Here is a 16811-nt window from a genome sequence, read left to right as displayed (position 1 = left end):
ACCTCACAGGTTGGGCCCTCTTGTCAGCTTGATCCCTGGCCCCCAACCCGTGGGCCTTGGCTTCTCCAGCCACCCCCAGTGTTGCGTGATTTGATTCTCAGTTGTACCTTCAGTTCTTTCTGACTCGCATCATAAACCTTATAATTTTATTCTAAAAATTGTAATTTTTTTTTTTTTTTGCATTTTGGAAGTGATTGCTGCTGTTTAAATATATTTTAAAAATAAATGATAAATAAGCAGACTTAGTGACTGTGATACACCAGGTGCTGTGGCCACCTCTCCTATCCTCTAGAGGGGTGTGTGTGCGCGCGTGTATGTGTGTGTGCATGCACCCGTGTAGATGTGTTAAAGACCCTGAGAGCAGGGCTCCTGGGTGGCTCAGTTGGTTAAGCAGCTGCCTTTGGCTCAGGTCATGATTCCAGGGTCCTAGGATCAACCCCTACATTGGGCTCCCTGCTCAGCAGAGAGCCTGCTTCTCTTTCCATCTGCCTGCCGCTCTGCCTACGTGTGATCTCTCTCTGTCAAATAAATAAAATCTTAAAAAAAAAACAAAAAGCAAAATCCTGAAAGTACTGTGGTCTGAGGAGAGATGGTGGACTCGCACCTCAGCCTCCGTGGGTCACAAAGCCATCAGCTTTCTGGGGCCTACCTGCTGCCCTTTGATGCCACCAGTTCTGAGTCTCATGTGGAAGCAGTGGTGTTGGGCATCATTGTCAGTACTTCACACCTAAAGGGTGGATGAGTACCCCATGAGGCTCCAGAAGCTGGGGTCAAAGGTGCAGGCACTGGGGTAGCCTGGGGCAGCCTGGGGCTGACAGCCAGACGGTAGGTCAGGGAGGACTTCTTGGGGAACAGGAAGCATTGGGAGTACTGTCTTCCTCCTTTCCTGGTATCAGGTCTTTCTTTGCTATAGTCTGAGCACCATCTGAATCCCTTAGTGGAGAACACCACTGCTATGGTCTGAGCACCATCTGAATCCCTTACTGGAGAGAGACCCTCCAAAAGGACAGGCAGTGAGCCCGAAGCTCATCTTGGGTGCCTTCGTGTGGGAGGGAAGGTGCAGGATCCTGGCGGGCCATTTCTTCCCTTAAGTCCCTGAGACCTTGGCTCCTGGCCTTTGCCCCCAGGCTGTTTACCCATAGTGGGTCTGCAGTCTTACTTTCAGGGCCTCTTTGACCTTGTACATACACATAGCAAGGGCAAATCTTATGAAAAGATTCCTTGTCTCTCTTCATGGACAGTGCAGCCTCCTCCTCTGTTCAACGGCTTGACGGTAAGGTTGGATGTCTCCAGCCAGAGCAGATGGGAAACAGAGGTACTCATAAGGCGACTCTCAAGCCAGAAAAAGTATAAGGCAGGCAGGGGCGGGGGGCGGGGGGCAGCAGGATTTTGGCAGCCCTGTAGATCCATCCCTGCCCTAAGCTTCTGGGGCCAGTCCTATAAAAAGCTTAGCATTTGGGCCCTGCTAGGACACCTTAGCCTCATTTGGAGTTAGGGGTGGAGGAAAGCAGAGGGAGCTCCTGGAGAAAGCTACCCCTGTTACCAGTGTAGGCTTTTTCTTATGGGAACATGGCACAAGGGCAGTGTAGGGTTGCTGGCTATGGAGTGGAGCCTGGAGAGCTGGGTGTGAGAACCTACAGAAATGGTGGAATTGCCAAACTGAGGGCTGGTGTTGGCATACTGTTGGAGGGCCTGCTGGGTATGGGGTACAACAGGATAGTGCTCTATCTTAACTGTGTGCAGCCCCACGTGTCTAGCCACTGGTGGTCTGCTTGTAGTAGATGCACTGATCACAGGGCTCTTTGCCCTTGACCATAACCTGGCTGCTGTTGTATCTGCCATATAACCTTCCTGTGGCATCTGCACTATGGCCCCTACTACCTCTGTGCTGCCAGCCCCAGGACCCTGCCTCTTCCCATGCCAAAGCTGTGCCTTGCTGACTGCTGCCTGGCCTTTTTCCTTGATCATTTTTTTCTTGATTTTCCTTGAAGTTGTGTCAGGGACCCATGCAAGCAAGCCGGCTGCTGAGCTGGGCCATAAAATGTCATGGTTCTATTCTGGGCAATTCATAGGGCTCCAGAAGACTGGGTAGCTTGCCTCTGCTTCTTGTGGCATTCTTGGTACATTGGTGGGGCTACTGTCTCATCCTGTGACATAGAGCCACAGGTTCCCAGAGCAGGCACTATGAGAGAACAGGAAAAGGTGAGGTAGGCCCTGACTCCATTGAGGGAGCCATCACCAGACCTGCAGGACTTGATGGTAATAGTGCTGTAATAAATCCGGTGCCATCAGGTACAGAGGGGACAGTGGATGTGGCAGGCACTGTGCTCATCAAAGGCACCTTTTTTGTGGGCTAGGTATCTGTAGCTGTGGACTCAGCATAGGGGTGGTGTGGCTGAGGCTCTGCTTCTTGGTGCCTGTTTATGGTACCACTGCACTACCTCAATGCCTGCACCTGGCCTTGCCTGGGATGGACATCAGGCTGGAGTCATGGGAGACAAGACATAGGAATGGACTTCGGTATTGATGCAGTGTGGCCCTGGGCAGAACCTGGATGTGATCATCATGTGGGACCCAGATGTAGGCCCAGAAATGGCACTTGGTCATTAGTGGGATATGACCACAATGCAGAACACAGAACATGGATAGACTGCAGTCATGGATATCCTGCCTCGTTCTTGAAGGTCCACAAGTATTAGTGACCCCAAAGCCTAAAGAGCTTGAGTTCCAATCCCAAATTTGGGGATCTTCTCACCATCACAGCAGCTCCAGTTCCACAAAGAAAACAGTTCTCCTTTAGCCTGATTCTCAGCAGGTCCTAGAAGTCCAGTGAGACACTGGGGAGATTCCGCCAAGCACAACAGGCCTCATCATGAACATTGTATCTCCTCTGCTCCACCCTTTTCTAACTTCAATAAGATACCTTGTCAAACACTTGCAGATGGATTTCCAGGTCTAATTTGCCTGTAGTTTTTTGTGACATTTGCATGCTTTGGTAAGGGAGGGTACGTATGTCAGGAGATTTTTAAAAGAAGTCATTACAGAACACCGTTGAGGTCCTTCTTCAGCCCAAATACCTCCTAGCCGGGTGTGTCTAGGTGGGCGCCTGAAAAGTGCCGGACTTAGGGAGACCCTCTATCTGCCATTCTACACACTATCTGTGCTGGAGTCTTGACAGGTTTCTCCGGAGTTCGGTCCCCTGCCCCCCAGCTGTTTCCATGACAACTCCAAAGCTGTGACGTCAGAAACGCGATCGAACTCGCAGTTGCTCCCAACAACGGAAATGGGATGGTCCCAAGCTTTCCTGCTTCTGTGCTGAACACCTTCTCAGGTTCGTGCAAATCTCCCCTAAAGTCCTGCCGCCCCCACCACTTCACTTCAAGCGACCCGCACCACGAAAACGTAGGCGGAAGTGAAGCGCTCGGAAAAACCTGTTTGGGCGGCCTCTATCTTTTAAATGGCGCCGACGACCCTGTGTAGCCCGCCCCTTCCCTCCAGGATGGCTACCATTGGCTCTCCCTGGCGGCTTCGCCCTACTATTGGTCAGTGAGCTAATGCCAACGACAGATTGGCCCCAAAGTTTTCTTTCGGTTTCCGGTGTCCCAGCCATGGCGGCTCTGGACTCGCTCTCGCTCTTCACCGGCCTTGGCCTGAGCGAGCATAAGGCCCGGGAGACGCTCAAGAACACGGCTCTGAGTGCGCAGCTGCGCGAGGCGGCGACCCAGGTGGGAGTCCCTCTGCCCTTAACCCTGGCTGCCGACTGCTTCAATGCCGGACCAGGTCCCAATCCCCATCCTCACCCCGACCCCGACCTACCAACCTTGTCTAACTCATGTTTTTCTTAACTGGGTGTGGGGCTTCTCTTCTGACCCCTTGAACCCCAGGCGCAGCAGACTCTGGGCTCCACTATTGACAAAGCTACCGGGACCCTGCTATATGGCTTGGCATCCCGACTCAGGGATCCCCGGCGTCTTTCTTTCCTTGTGAGCTACATAGCCAATAAGAAGATCCACACCGAGCTCCAGCTGAGCGGTGAGACCCCTGCCTGCCCTGCTACTTCCATCTCCATCTCCTCCCTTCAGCCAACATCCCTGTCTGCCCTTTCTGCCAAGTCCCCCAGTGGCCTTTTTCTGTGCTCCTTCCGCGTTCCTCTCTAAACCCAGGCTCTGACAATAAGGGATGGAAAGGGTTCCCCGTGGTGAAACTGACTGAGGAACGGTGTGGGTCTAAAGGAGAGCTTCTGTCAGAGCAGGATTCTTTCCTGTGGTCTCAGAGCTTCTCTAGGATGGTGCAAGTCTTAACTTCAGAGGAGGCCGAATTGTGATTATTGGGGTTTCATGGGGCTAGGCAGGGCCTTGTCTAACCACTTCTTGCAGCTGAGATGCCACTCATTGGTTCTCCCTTTCTCAGCCGCCCTTGAGTATGTGCGACGCCATCCCCTGGACCCCATCAACACGGAGGACTTTGAGCAGGAATGTGGTGTGGGTGTCATGGTGACCCCAGAGCAGATTGAAGAGGCTGTGAGTCTTTCCTTAGGCATCGGGTACCTCCTTAGTACTGACCCTGGAAAGGAGTGGCTCAGCTTCTCCACCCAGGAAGAGACAGGGTGAGAGTGTGGGTCCCTTAGAGCATTTTTGAAGGACACTTTTCTGAATGACATGGTTTGGCTTTCTGCAGGTGGAGGCTGCCATAAATCGTCACCGGCCCCAGCTCCTGGAGGAGCGTTATCGTTTCAACATGGGACTGCTGATGGGTGAGCAGGGCCGGGGGCAGTGGACTATGTTGTTCTCTCTGGTCATACCTTCTTTTTTGGGCATAAATGAGAGAGAGGAGAGGGAGGAAAAGAGCATTTTAAAAGTGGTCCGGTTGGGCCCAGGCGCTGGTTCTTGAGGTCAGCTAGGACTTTTTCTTGTGAAAGAGAGTAGGAAGTGTCCTTCTTGGCCTTTCTGCAGCTCCTTGTGCCCATGTTTCTAGGAGAGGCTCGAGCTATGCTCAAGTGGGCAGATGGCAAAATGATCAAGCACGAAGTGGACATGCAGGTGAGCAACTCCTTGAGCTGAAGCAGGCAAAGACCCTGCCATGGACAGTGCCTAGGGTCCACTGAAAGATACATGGGGGTGGGAGGGGAAGAGACACTGTCCCTGCTGTGGTGGATCATAGAGCCTAGTGTGGAAGAGCACCACCCTGGTGGGCAGTAAAAGAGTTGGGCCTCTGGGTCGCGCCTGTTTTCCGGTGAGTTACTTTCCTCTGAACCTTAATTTCCTCATCTTGTAAACAGAGGTGATATGGCCCTCATCTCAGATGATGGGTGAGAATCGCAAGAGGCTGATGGCTGAAGTAGTTTGTTGTCTTGATGCTGAGCCCACAGTTCCTCTCTGTAAATGGCAGTTTTTGTTACCTGTTTTGTCACCAGATTTTGGACTCTCAGGGGGGAAAGAGCATTTGGGGCCAGCAGAACCATGTGAGGAGGAGAAGTGGGATGGGCTAGGTAGGTTCTTCAAGGCAATATTGGTAGGCAGGCCAGAAAGCCCTTGGGTAGATGGGCGGGGTCAATCAGAGGCTCCTTGAAGCAGAACACTCTTGTTTCAGCCAGAACCCCGGTTTCTGCACAGGTTCTTCACCTTCTCGGTCCCAAAACAGAGACTGATCTGGAGAAGAAACCCAAGGTGGGGTTTCCTGGGTATGGTCCTGGCTCCCTGGGGATGAGGTGGGGTGGGGTGAGACTTCCGGCTGGGGAAGGGAGCATGTGGCCCCAGTGATCCTAAGAACCTGACCCAACTTCTGGGCTTCTCTCAGTTGTCAAAAGCTCGGCCAGAAGAGAAAGACCGGAGGACAGCAAAGGACATGATGGAGAATGGTGAGAGGCTTGAGGTCCCTGAGACATTCAGCTCTCTGACTTCTAGGCTTTCTACATGATGGGTTCTTATAGCCCAGTCTCCTCAGGCCATTAACTTCCTCATCATCCTACCTTCCACTGCCAGATTGGAATTCCTGGTGTTTCCTTTGTTCTCATTACCCAGAGACTAGCATGAGGAAACAGAGAAGTCTCGCTCTGTGCCTCTTGTCTCTGGGGTTGGAGAAAGAGGAACCTGTATGGTTCTCCTCTGGTTGCAGGATTTGGGGAGTACTGAGAAGTACCTCCCTGAGCTGCACGAGGTAGCTATATTCAGAGGATCAGAGGATAAGTTTTCTTTGGTCTGTTCTTCACAGGTGAGGCTGCTGACCAGGCCCTCTCTCTGATGGAGCAGCTCCGAGGGGAGGCACTTAAGTTCCACAAACCTGGTGAGCAGGCAGGTCAAAATCCTGGGGAGGATAAGATCTTGATAGTAACTCTTAAAGCCAGGGTAGGGAGCCTTGGGCTGCAGCGCAGTCCTCAGGCTTGTTCTGGCCCTGGCAGGTGAGAACTATAAGACCCCAGGCTATGTTACCACTCCACATACCATGGACTTACTGAAGCAGCACCTGGAGATCACTGGAGGACAGGTGTGTGGAAGTACTGTTGGGCAAGTTAGTCCTGTCACTCGCCAGGGGGCCTGGGCTGCCTTCATCCTGCTCCATCTAACCCATCACCTGGCCTCCCTAGGAAGGAGCATCTGTCCCTTGAGGGCAGTCTCAGTTCTGGCTTAATTCTGGCTTAAATGTCCTATTTCCCTCATCTCAGGTACGGACCCGGTTCCCGCCGGAACCCAATGGAATCCTACACATAGGACATGCCAAAGCCATCAACTTCAACTTTGGCTATGCCAAGGTGAGTATGTGGAAATCTGGCAGTCAGGGTGACCACTTGCTGCTCCCAAGACTTGATACCAGAAAGGTGTCCCTGCCTTTCCTGCTGCTGCTATAATGTGCCCAGAGCGGACAGAGACTGGAGGGGAATCATGTATGTGATAAAAGGCCAGGAATCCATGGGGCGCCTGGGTAGCTCAGTGGGTTAAAGCCTCTGCCTTCGGCTCGGGTCGTGATCCCAGGATCCTGGGATTGAGCCCCACATTGGGATCTCTGCTCAGTGGGGAGTCTGCTTCTTCCTCTCTCTGTGCCTGGCTCTCTGCCTACTTGTGGTCTCTGTCAAATAAATAAATAAAATCTTTAAAAAAAAAAAAAAAAAAAAAAAGGCCAGGAATCCATTGGGCTCATTGGGAAAAAGCTGAAGTTGAGGCAGTGAGTTCAACTTTGGTGAATTGCCCAGTGCAACTCCTCAGGCTTAGAAAGAGGGTGTCTGGAGTTGGTATAAGGTGCTTTGTTTAAGGCATTTAGATACAGGAAGATGAGTGAAACTCCTGAAGTGTTTTCAATTCTGACATGGGAGAGCTCTGAGAAGGTACAAGTTTAATGAGTTGGACTCTGGAAGCTGATGATATGAGAGCTCACAGATTCTATAACTCCTAGGCCAACAATGGGATCTGTTTTCTACGCTTTGATGACACCAACCCTGAGAAGGAGGAAGCAAAGTTCTTCACTGCCATCTACGACATGGTGGCCTGGCTGGGTATGGGCTGGGCAAGGGCTGGAAAGAAAGAACTGGTGGTCAGCAGGCCTCTCCGTGGGCTATGGCTTGCCATTGGGTGTCCCTGGCTCATTGCTCATACCAAGTCTTTTTCTGTCTCAGGTTACAGTCCTTACAAGGTTACATATGCCTCTGATTACTTTGACCAGCTGTATGCCTGGGCCGTGGAGCTCATCCATAGGTGAGGCCGGGGCTGTCACATAGAACTAGGCAGGCTGCCCAGGACATAGCCATCTTGGGCGTTCATACCTCTTCCCCCATAGGGGCCAGGCCTATGTGTGCCACCAGCGAGGAGAGGAGCTCAAAGGCCATAACTCATTGCCCTCACCCTGGAGAGACCGTCCTGTAGAGGAGTCACTGCTGCTCTTTGAGGTGGGGTTCTGGAGGGGCAGCTGGGTCTGGGTGGGTGCTGAGGAGGAGGTGCCCCTGTGCTGAGAGGCAGTCTGAGCCCTTGGTCCTATCAGGCAATGCGCAAGGGCAAGTTTGCAGAGGGTGAGGCCACGCTGCGAATGAAGTTGGTGATGGAGGATGGCAAGATGGACCCTGTGGCCTATCGAGTCAAGTATACACCACACCATCGCACGGGGGACACCTGGTGGGTGTGAACATGGGGTAGGGCTATGGGATTGTAGAGTGGGGTGGGGGGGCCATGGGTAGGGCAGAGTGGGGCTGGATGGTGGGGCCCATTGCCTATGCCCTGCAGGTGCATCTATCCCACCTATGACTACACACACTGCCTCTGTGACTCCATCGAGCACATCACCCATTCACTCTGCACCAAGGAATTCCAGGCCCGGTGAGGGAGCTGGGCCTATGGGGTGGCGAGGGCCAGTGGGATTCCAGCAGCCCTTCCTGTGCTGTCTCTCTGGTCTGATGTGGCCAGACCTGACTCTACCCTCCCACCCCAGACGCTCTTCCTACTTCTGGCTGTGCAATGCTTTGGATGTCTATTGCCCTGTTCAGTGGGAGTACGGCCGTCTCAACCTTCACTATGCTGTTGTGTCCAAGAGGAAGATTCTCCAGCTTGTGGCAGCTGGTGCTGTGCGGTAGGATGATTGTTTATCTCACTGAAGTTTGGAAGTAACTAGTGGCATATTCTGCCAGTATCTCACCACCTCCTTGCCTGCAGGGACTGGGATGACCCACGGCTCTTCACACTCACAGCCTTACGACGGCGGGGCTTTCCACCTGAGGCCATCAACAACTTTTGTGCTCGGGTATAGCCCAGTGGCCTGGGTGGGCAGGTGGGGGCTGAGCAGTGCAGTTTGTGGTTGTGGCTGTGAATGATGCTGATCTTCCTGCTAGGTGGGGGTGACAGTGGCACAGACCACAATGGAACCCCATCTGTTAGAGGCCTGCGTGCGTGATGTGCTGAATGACACAGCCCCCCGAGCCATGGCTGTGCTGGAGCCATTACAGGTCATCATCACCAACTTTCCTGCTAACAAGGTAGGTGTGCCTCTCTGTGTATGTGTTGGGGGAGGGGTGCACCTGGGTCTGGACATGGGGGTCCCAGTGCCTAGTGTGACTCACACCCATCTCCTGCTATAGTCCTTAGAAATCCAGGTTCCCAACTTTCCAGCTGATGAGACCAAGGGCTTCCATCAGGTTCCCTTTGGACCCATGGTCTTCATTGAAAGGACTGACTTCAAAGAAGTAAGTAGGGGGTGTGAAGGGTCCTGTTTGCTGTTGAGCCCAGTCCTGAGATCCCTTCATCTCCTTTTGTCAGTCCACCTACTTCCTACTTCAGATGAACCAGCCCCTGCCAGACATAGGGGTGGGGGGAGAAGCCTCTTGTACCTTTTTGACTTGTGCAGTCTCCTGTGTCCACACTACTTCCTACCTCTAGGAGCCAGAGCCAGGCTATAAGCGCCTGGCATGGGGCCAGTCTGTGGGCCTAAGGCATACAGGCTACATCATCGAGCTGCAGAATGTTGTCAAGGTGAGAGCAGTCAGTGCCTGCTGTGGGGAGGATCTGGGTACATGCAGACTCCAGTTCTAGTAGTTGTCCCTGGGTCTAATTGTAGGCTCCTCGACTTCCAGGGCCCCAGTGGCTGTGTAGAGAGCCTGGAGGTGACCTGTAGACGGGCGGATGCTGGAGAAAAGCCCAAGGCCTTTATTCACTGGGTGTCCCAGCCTCTGACTTGTGAGATTCGCCTTTATGAGAGACTGTGAGTGAACAGAGCTGGGGTGTAGACAGATACAAGATGGGCACAAGATAGGCCTTGCCTGCTGTGGCTACCTAGCTGGGGTCTTGACCTTCCTTCTGGCTACAGATTTCAGCACAAGAACCCTGAGGATCCTGCTGAGGTGCCTGGTGGATTCTTAAGTGACCTGAACCCGGTAGGCTCATGGGGTATAAGGTGAGGGTGGTGGGTCTCTCTGGCTGGACGGCCCCTGAGTTTCCTGCCCACAGGCATCGCTACAAGTGGTGGAGTCAGCGTTAGTGGACTGCTCTGTGGCCCTGGCAAAGCCCTTTGACAAGTTCCAGTTTGAGCGGCTTGGCTACTTCTCTGTGGATCCAGACAGTGGCCAGGGACAGGTACACGAGTTTACCTGCCTGCCCTTTGTACAACAGTGACAATGGTGGCTACCATTTACTGTGCTAAGTGCTCTGCCAACATTCCCTTAGTTAATCCTTACCACTTGAGATGGGGTTCATGTTTTACTGATGAGGAAACAGGTTCAGAGGTCCATACACAAAATTTTGTATGGCCCCTGCTTTTCTTACTCCTCAAGGGTGTAGGGGTCAGGCATAGTGGTTGTTATAATCCTTATAAAATGGAGGCCCAAAGTCATCCAGTTCTCTACCCAAAGTCATAGTTATTGAGAACCCAAATGTCCTGACCCTCAGCTCCCCTGGGAGGAGGTAAGGGTAGGGTCTGGTGAGGTCTGGGCTTCCTAGTCTGGTTCTGGCTTGGTTGTCATTCTTCCCCCTCTGCCATCCAGCTTGTCTTCAACCGGACTGTCACACTGAAGGAGGACCCAGGAAAGGTGTGAGCTGTAAGGAAGCCCCGTGGACCTACCTCATGCTTCTGGAGGCCAAGGGTACCCAGACTCCATGTCAATAAAGAACAGCTAAATCCCCTGGAGTCTGTGTGTTGTCTGTCTGCACTTCCAGCTCCTGAGGACCTCAGATACTTGCTGGGGGTAGGGAGGAGGTGCACTGCACATACCTTTGAAACCACTGATACACTTCTAGGGCAGGGATCTGGGCCTGATTCGAAATCCTGTGCACCTGGCATGAGGGGCTAGCAGGCTCTGGGTGCTGTCCCACTGTTTGGAAACTTGTGCCAGAGGGATCTGAAGGGTTTGTGTCTGCTTGTGTGCCCAGACAGATGAAAACACCTGGTTCTCAGTCTAATCATTTAGCAAATAATTATTGAGTGCCATCTATGTGGCAGGTAAAATGAGAAGAGGAAGACTTGTGAGGTGGCCTTCTGAGTTGACGGACTAGTTGGGCAGACAGAGGGTGACCAGCTACGTGCAAGAGAGGTCTCCCTGGGGTCTGTACAAGGATGGAGGAAGTTCCTGACCAATCCTGTGCCTCAAAGTACTCTCAGGAGGTGACTCCTTAGGGAACCCCTATAGACCAAGGAGTTGTTTGCCAGGCGGGAGGAACAAGTGCAAAGGCCCTGAGGCCCTTTTTTAAAAAAAGTCTATAACCCTCGGGGGCAGTGTGGGCTACTAGGGAGGTCTACGTGTGCCTGCAGCTTTAACACCCTCCACATTTTCCCTGTATACAAACACCAGGCTACCAGAGGCCCGCTTTAAGGTGGACTGGGTTGCTGAAGGCTGGATTAGGAAGGCAGCGGATTGAGGCGGGGGTTCCTAACTGTTAAGGACTCCTGCACGAAAGTGACTCTGGGCTTCCCAGGTGGGACGATGGTATGGGGGCGCAGAGCCTAGGTTAAGGGGCTGCGGGGACTACCTTAAGCAAGAGACGGGGCCCCGCCCCAAGTGGGGCTGCGCGATTGAAGGAGGCCCAGACATGCTGCAGAAGGTGGGTCCAGAGAGCGAGCTTGACACCCAAACTGCCCAGGCTCCTACTCCAGGCCGGTATGCGGCCCAGGCCCCGCCCAGCATGGAGGGGCGTCCGAGGGCGGGCCGCTCCGCCCTACACTCCTGGCTCTACTCGCCGTTTCTGCATCCGGAGGCCCGGCCTCTCGCCTCGGCACAAGCGTTCCCTTTAAGTCTGGCCAGGAGGCAGTCTCAACTCTCGCGGGATTCGACGCTTCGGTTATCGCGAGAGGGGCATTCGGCACCCATTGGCTGTGAGGGTTGAATGTAAGATGGCGCCCAGGGAGCTGTGAGGGGAAAATCCTGTCGGTCTTGGAGCGGCGACGGCGGAACCGGGGCCCCGAGCGGTGCGGCGGGGCCGGCGGGTAGAGCGGCGGCGGCGGCGGTGGCGGCGACGACGACGTCGCCGGGTGAGGGCTGCAGCTGGGGCAGAGATGTGGCGAACCTGTGGGCCTGAGACAGCGGGCCCACCCCACACAACGGCGGGCGGGGGCGGGCGGGCGGGCCGCTGCCGCTGGGCCCAGGAGACCTCGGGGCGGCTCCGGAGAGGAGAATGTCCCTGGGCTCGCGCGCCCCCGCCCCTTGTGGAGTGGGAAGAGGCAGGTCGGGGACTCGGGTGGGTGCGGCGCGCGAACGCGCACTGGTGCTCGCGCGCGGCCGGGCCTGTTTATACGCGGGCGCGCGCGCGCTGTGCGGCCCTCCTGGCGCGCGTGGCCGCCGACGTGCGCGTTCCCGGTTTGGGTATCTCTGCTCCTGGTGCTGCGGCCCTTGGGCTAGAGCGGGTGTCGGTGGCGCGCGCCCGCCCGCGACCCCCGCTTTCGGGGCGCGCTCCCTGCTGTTGGGTGGCGACGCTGCCGCCGCGAGGACGCGCAGGACACCTCTGCTGCGTGGAGCGGCGGCGAGCTGGCGGGAGGCTCGCAGTGTGAGGAAGGTTGTGGGTTGGGCCCTTCCTGCTCTGGTGACGTCCCCGGACCGCCGTGGCCTAGGCCTGGGGAGAAACCGACCGGCTTTACCGTCTGACTTGAGGATCCGCTCTTCCGCGAGGCGGGCGAGATTGCTCGTTCTTCTTGAAGAATGCAGTGACTTGAGGCTAATGTGCGGGGAGGGTGCTGCCCTGTTTCTGAAACTGAGCTATGTAGGTCTCTGAGGGCAGCGAGCCCCCTCGAGTTTCTTCACCTTGTTCTTGTGCTTTGTGCTGGAGAGGGAAGGTTAATCCTGGAAGGCTCTTCAGCGGTACCTGCTTTCTTGTCATTGCAAAGTAATTCTTCCATAAGCGCAATTCCTACGCGTCACCTCTGTGCGCTCCGGAAGGGGATCCTTTTCTGTGGTCGTGAAATGACCCGAGCTTTAAAATTCCACTTGAGATCCTTAAATGCAGCCTTTTCTTCTGTGTGGGTGGGAGGGGCTTGTTTGTATTCTGTTAGACTAAGGAAGGCCCGCTATCTCTCAGCCAAAAAGTTGACCAGAACAAAATTAAACAACCTGAGAAACCTGTGCTCTGCCTTCTTTTATAATTACAAAATTCCCCAACAGAAATTTCTAAAATCTGTTCATATATCACTGCAGAAGTCACTTTTGATGTAGAATTTCAATCCTTTTCGGCTTTTTTGTTGTTGTTATGGTACTAGGGAAGTTCTAGGTTTGTCCTAGAGAAATAACACACTTAACACACTTGTCTTTTTTCTAAGACAAGACATCTATTTTACAGTCTTGCTTAATTAAGTTGAAAGAAAAAGAAGCTAAGAGGAAGTAAAATTAGCTACCAAACAATAATGATGGGGGTAATTCTTTTAACATACTGTATTTTAAGAACAAAGTTAAAATTTAAAAAGAGGCTGAGGATGGAAAGGACTTCTTTGTTCTATCTTCTTCAGAATGTTACAAGTCTTAAGAACTCAGGACAAGCAGCAGAAATACATGCAACATGGTGACTGGTGAGTTAAAATCATTCATACGCTGAAAATATGTGTGCAGTCTTTTTCCTAGTAGTATTTAAACATTACAAATCCTGCCAATTACTCTGAGTGCTGTCTGACAGAAACTACTAAGTGCTGGGAAATTGAAGATGTGGGAGAACTGCATCTTTGAATCCAGCCACAATTTGCTGCTTGAACACTTTTCTTCCCTTGAAATGTAAGTCAATGCAACTTTCAGGTTTTAGCATGAGGGCGCACAGCTTTTCTAAGGACCTTAAATGGTGCAAAGAAAAGTAGTAAAGTTTGAGATAGACTTAAAATTTTGATATACCTTTTAGGCCTGCCTGTTCCAAGATATCTTTGTTTTTAACTATTAAGTTTGAGATCTGCCATTTAAATTGGTGTTTGTAGATAATATTTTTGTAAGCTCATTAGCTTAGATTTCTCTATTAGAGGATCTCCTACTTTCAGCCCTTTGTGATGAATAGTTTGTGTACCTTTTCATAAACCTTTGCTGTACACATCCCCTTTCCAGCTTATGTTCTTGCCGTTTCAAATAGATCAAATAGGGGTTCAGATTTCTTAAAATTTTAATTGCTCCCAAAAGGTAATCAAAGTCAGGGGCTCCAGGTATGACTGTCTTGCGTTATGACAGCTTCAGAATCAGGAATCTTTACCTTAAAGCTTGCATGCTGTCTTTTAATCAGTTGTGGTTTGAACTCTATGTGTCATGCTTCTTGCTTGTCTACTTTTGAAATGGCCATTCTTTGTCTGTAATGGTCTTTTATTTCTCCATCTCAGAATGAGGTGTTATATGAGCACCTATTCTTTTCTGTTATTTTGTACTTAGTTGCCCTGCATTTTGTTCCAGATGTTTTAAGTCCTCTCCAGGATTGTGATTTCTGATTGTGGCTGCATGAACAAGTGATAGATTAACCTCTTGCTTTGCTGAAAAGGGGGAAAGAATGAGCCTTTGGTGTCACACTTGAGGCTAGAGCAAAATTTTAGGTAGAGCTGTTGGCTGTCAGAAAGCTTTTTTTTTTTTTTTTTTTTTTGAAATACCTGTAAATTCAAGTGATCTGTATAAAATTTAATGAAAAATTATAAAATGAACCACTGGTTTACAACCTCTTGAAGTTTAACAATGCCAGCACCCCTGCACCCTTCCTGGGTCCATTCCTAGTCATAGCTTCTCAACTGCTAGAGATAATTATCATTTTGACTTCTGTGACAATCATGTTCTTTTTCTTTTCACTTTTATCACCTTCATATCCCTCAACAACATAGTTTTGTTTGCTTTTGAGTTTTATGTACATGGAATCATACTGTATTTTATATCTTCTTTAAGCATTGCTAAATTCATCCCCATTGTGTGTGACTGTAGTTCCTTCATTCCAGTTTCTTTATAGTATTCAACTATATGACTGTACCATAATTTACTCATCCCTTTTGTTATTGCTTGACATCTAGATTCCTTCCAGTTTGGGGCTGTTACTAACAATACTACTTTGAACATTCTTGTATAATTACTTTTCTGTATATGTGTGTGATGCACACCTGGGGATAGAATTCAACTTTACTAGTTGATACAAATGGTTGTGCCAGTTTACAGTTCATCAGTCTTTGGTGGGAATGTGAATTTAAGTTCCTGGTTGAAAGTGTGTTGTCCAAAAATAGAAATATGGCAAAAATGCTCCTAAATCAGGCATTCCTCTGGTAAAGGTGTGGGGCAGATAAATGACCCAGTGGGATAATACTTATCCCAAACCATGTATAGGTTTAGTATCCTTAAGAATAGAAGTGTATCTCCCAATTTGCTTCTTTGAAATGATTCTTAATGTTAATTAGGACAGATGTGACTGCAGCTCCTTAAAATAGAAGTTGATTTCTTTTTTAATGTGAATGTGTTCTTCAAATTAGACTTAAACAGAGCTGTAAGGAGCCATCTACAAACAGTAGATGTGAACTGTGAGAGGGGCCCAATAACATGACTGGGTAAACAGGAAGAGGCAGGACTCTGAGGCAGCTCAGAGTTTCTTCTCTTAGTCCATTTTATATTCAAGACCTGCTTTGTGGAACTGCATGGGAAACTGGGAAGAGGTATCAGAAATTTGAGGAGACCCAAGATAGGATGATTCTGGTGAGTATTTAAGTTTTCCTTTAGTACCTAAATAGAAAAAAGAAAGAAATTGGCAAAGAGACCTATGAAAATGTAATAGATTATTCCTTTAGAATAACCTTTGTCCATCATACCTTCTTGTAAAGGTATGATAAAGTAATGATAACTTCATACATTGAGGGCCTAAATCTGTCAGACACTGTGCTAATAAGCTCCAGTAGAAGATACTGGGGAAATACTAGTGATTGATAGGTGTGTATATAAGTGAAAATCTTCTAGGTCTGTTGGTTTGGGGTTTTTTGTTTATTGTTTTGCAGAGCAGCTATGCTTAAGAGTATTCAGAAGCAAATGCTTGTTTACAGACTGCGCTACCCCAATGAGCCCCAAAGTGTTTTCCGTACTCTTTGCTTTTTGACTCCCAGAAATTGGGAGTATTCAACTATCCCTCCAGCTTCATGTTTTTCTGAAGTATCTTAATTAATCAGTTAATTTACTGTTGCTCACCAAGTCTTTGACCTGGAGCTAATTAAGAATCTTGCTTCTTTGGGGGGGTTGTGGAGAGTTTTTCCATTTCTCCATTACCAGGGTTCACCCTTGTGCAACCTTGTGAGCAGCATCTTGAAGAAGTTAACAGTCTTCATTATTATGCAAGCTCTGGTGCTTGATGATTTTGTCTTTAAATAAGAGTTTTAGGTTTTGAGGGAAAAATCATGCTACGATCAGCCAGAATTGTTTGTGTGTTACTGTGGTGTAATCGGTGTGTGAAAAGATTAATTTTTAATTATCTTTTTGATTTAATACAAATTGTGGAAAATATAGAAGAGTATTAAACAGGAAGAAATTTAAGTCCTCTGAATCTACCACCAAGGCAGAACTACTGTTAGCAGGTTTTTTGCATTTTTTTCCTTAGGTATATAAACAATATTGGGATATATAAATACAATTGTATTAGTTCCCTTTTCACACATAATTTATTTCTTTGTTAAATTTAAATAAACTATTTAGAGGACAAGGAATCTTCCAGATGTTAACATCTTTTTTTTTTTTTTTTTGGCTACTGTGTTAGTAGATCTGTAGAACACTCAATAAATGCTTAGGAGTGGACTTTCTTTATATGAATTTGGTATATGATAACAGTGGCATTTCAAGTCAGTGAACAAAGGAATTTCAGTAATTCAGTAAACGGTACAGGGACAAGTTGTTTGCTCTTTGGAAAAAATAAAATTAGACTTTTACCTCACATTATACAAAA

General features: G+C 50.0%; 2 protein-coding genes across 7 annotated transcripts in view; both read left to right on the top strand.

Moving 5' to 3' along the window:
• Positions 1–544: 544 nt before the first annotated feature.
• Positions 545–10596, top strand: QARS1 (glutaminyl-tRNA synthetase 1). Its single transcript, XM_032319182.1, has 25 exons — positions 545–3331; positions 3607–3725; positions 3885–4032; positions 4411–4520; positions 4678–4753; positions 4975–5039; positions 5613–5666; positions 5797–5857; positions 6211–6282; positions 6398–6483; positions 6662–6748; positions 7387–7486; positions 7607–7685; positions 7768–7876; positions 7969–8099; positions 8208–8300; positions 8413–8550; positions 8634–8721; positions 8810–8953; positions 9056–9160; positions 9354–9446; positions 9548–9675; positions 9781–9847; positions 9921–10046; positions 10454–10596. The coding sequence occupies exons 1-25, from the start codon at positions 3289–3291 to the stop codon at positions 10502–10504; spliced, it is 2373 nt and encodes a 790-aa protein (XP_032175073.1). The 5' UTR covers positions 545–3288; the 3' UTR covers positions 10505–10596.
• A 1223-nt stretch (positions 10597–11819) lies between these two features.
• QRICH1 (glutamine rich 1) overlaps positions 11820–16811 on the top strand; it is a 53524-nt gene continuing 48532 nt past the window's right edge. For 3 of the 6 annotated variants that reach the window (XM_032319195.1, XM_032319220.1, XM_032319230.1), the window contains exon 1: positions 12527–13458. The gene's annotated coding sequence lies outside the window, so the exon portion shown is untranslated. Of the gene's footprint in view, positions 11935–12526; positions 13459–14507; positions 15581–16811 lie in introns of those variants that run through there. The other 3 variants (XM_032319204.1, XM_032319199.1, XM_032319214.1) reach the window with 3 other exon arrangements.

This window comes from Mustela erminea, chromosome 1 (assembly GCF_009829155.1).
Source record: "Mustela erminea isolate mMusErm1 chromosome 1, mMusErm1.Pri, whole genome shotgun sequence".
In the NCBI taxonomy this organism is placed as follows: Eukaryota; Metazoa; Chordata; class Mammalia; order Carnivora; family Mustelidae; genus Mustela; species Mustela erminea.
The sequence above is the reverse complement of the archived record's forward strand: the minus strand, read 5'-3'. Positions and strand labels throughout refer to the sequence as shown.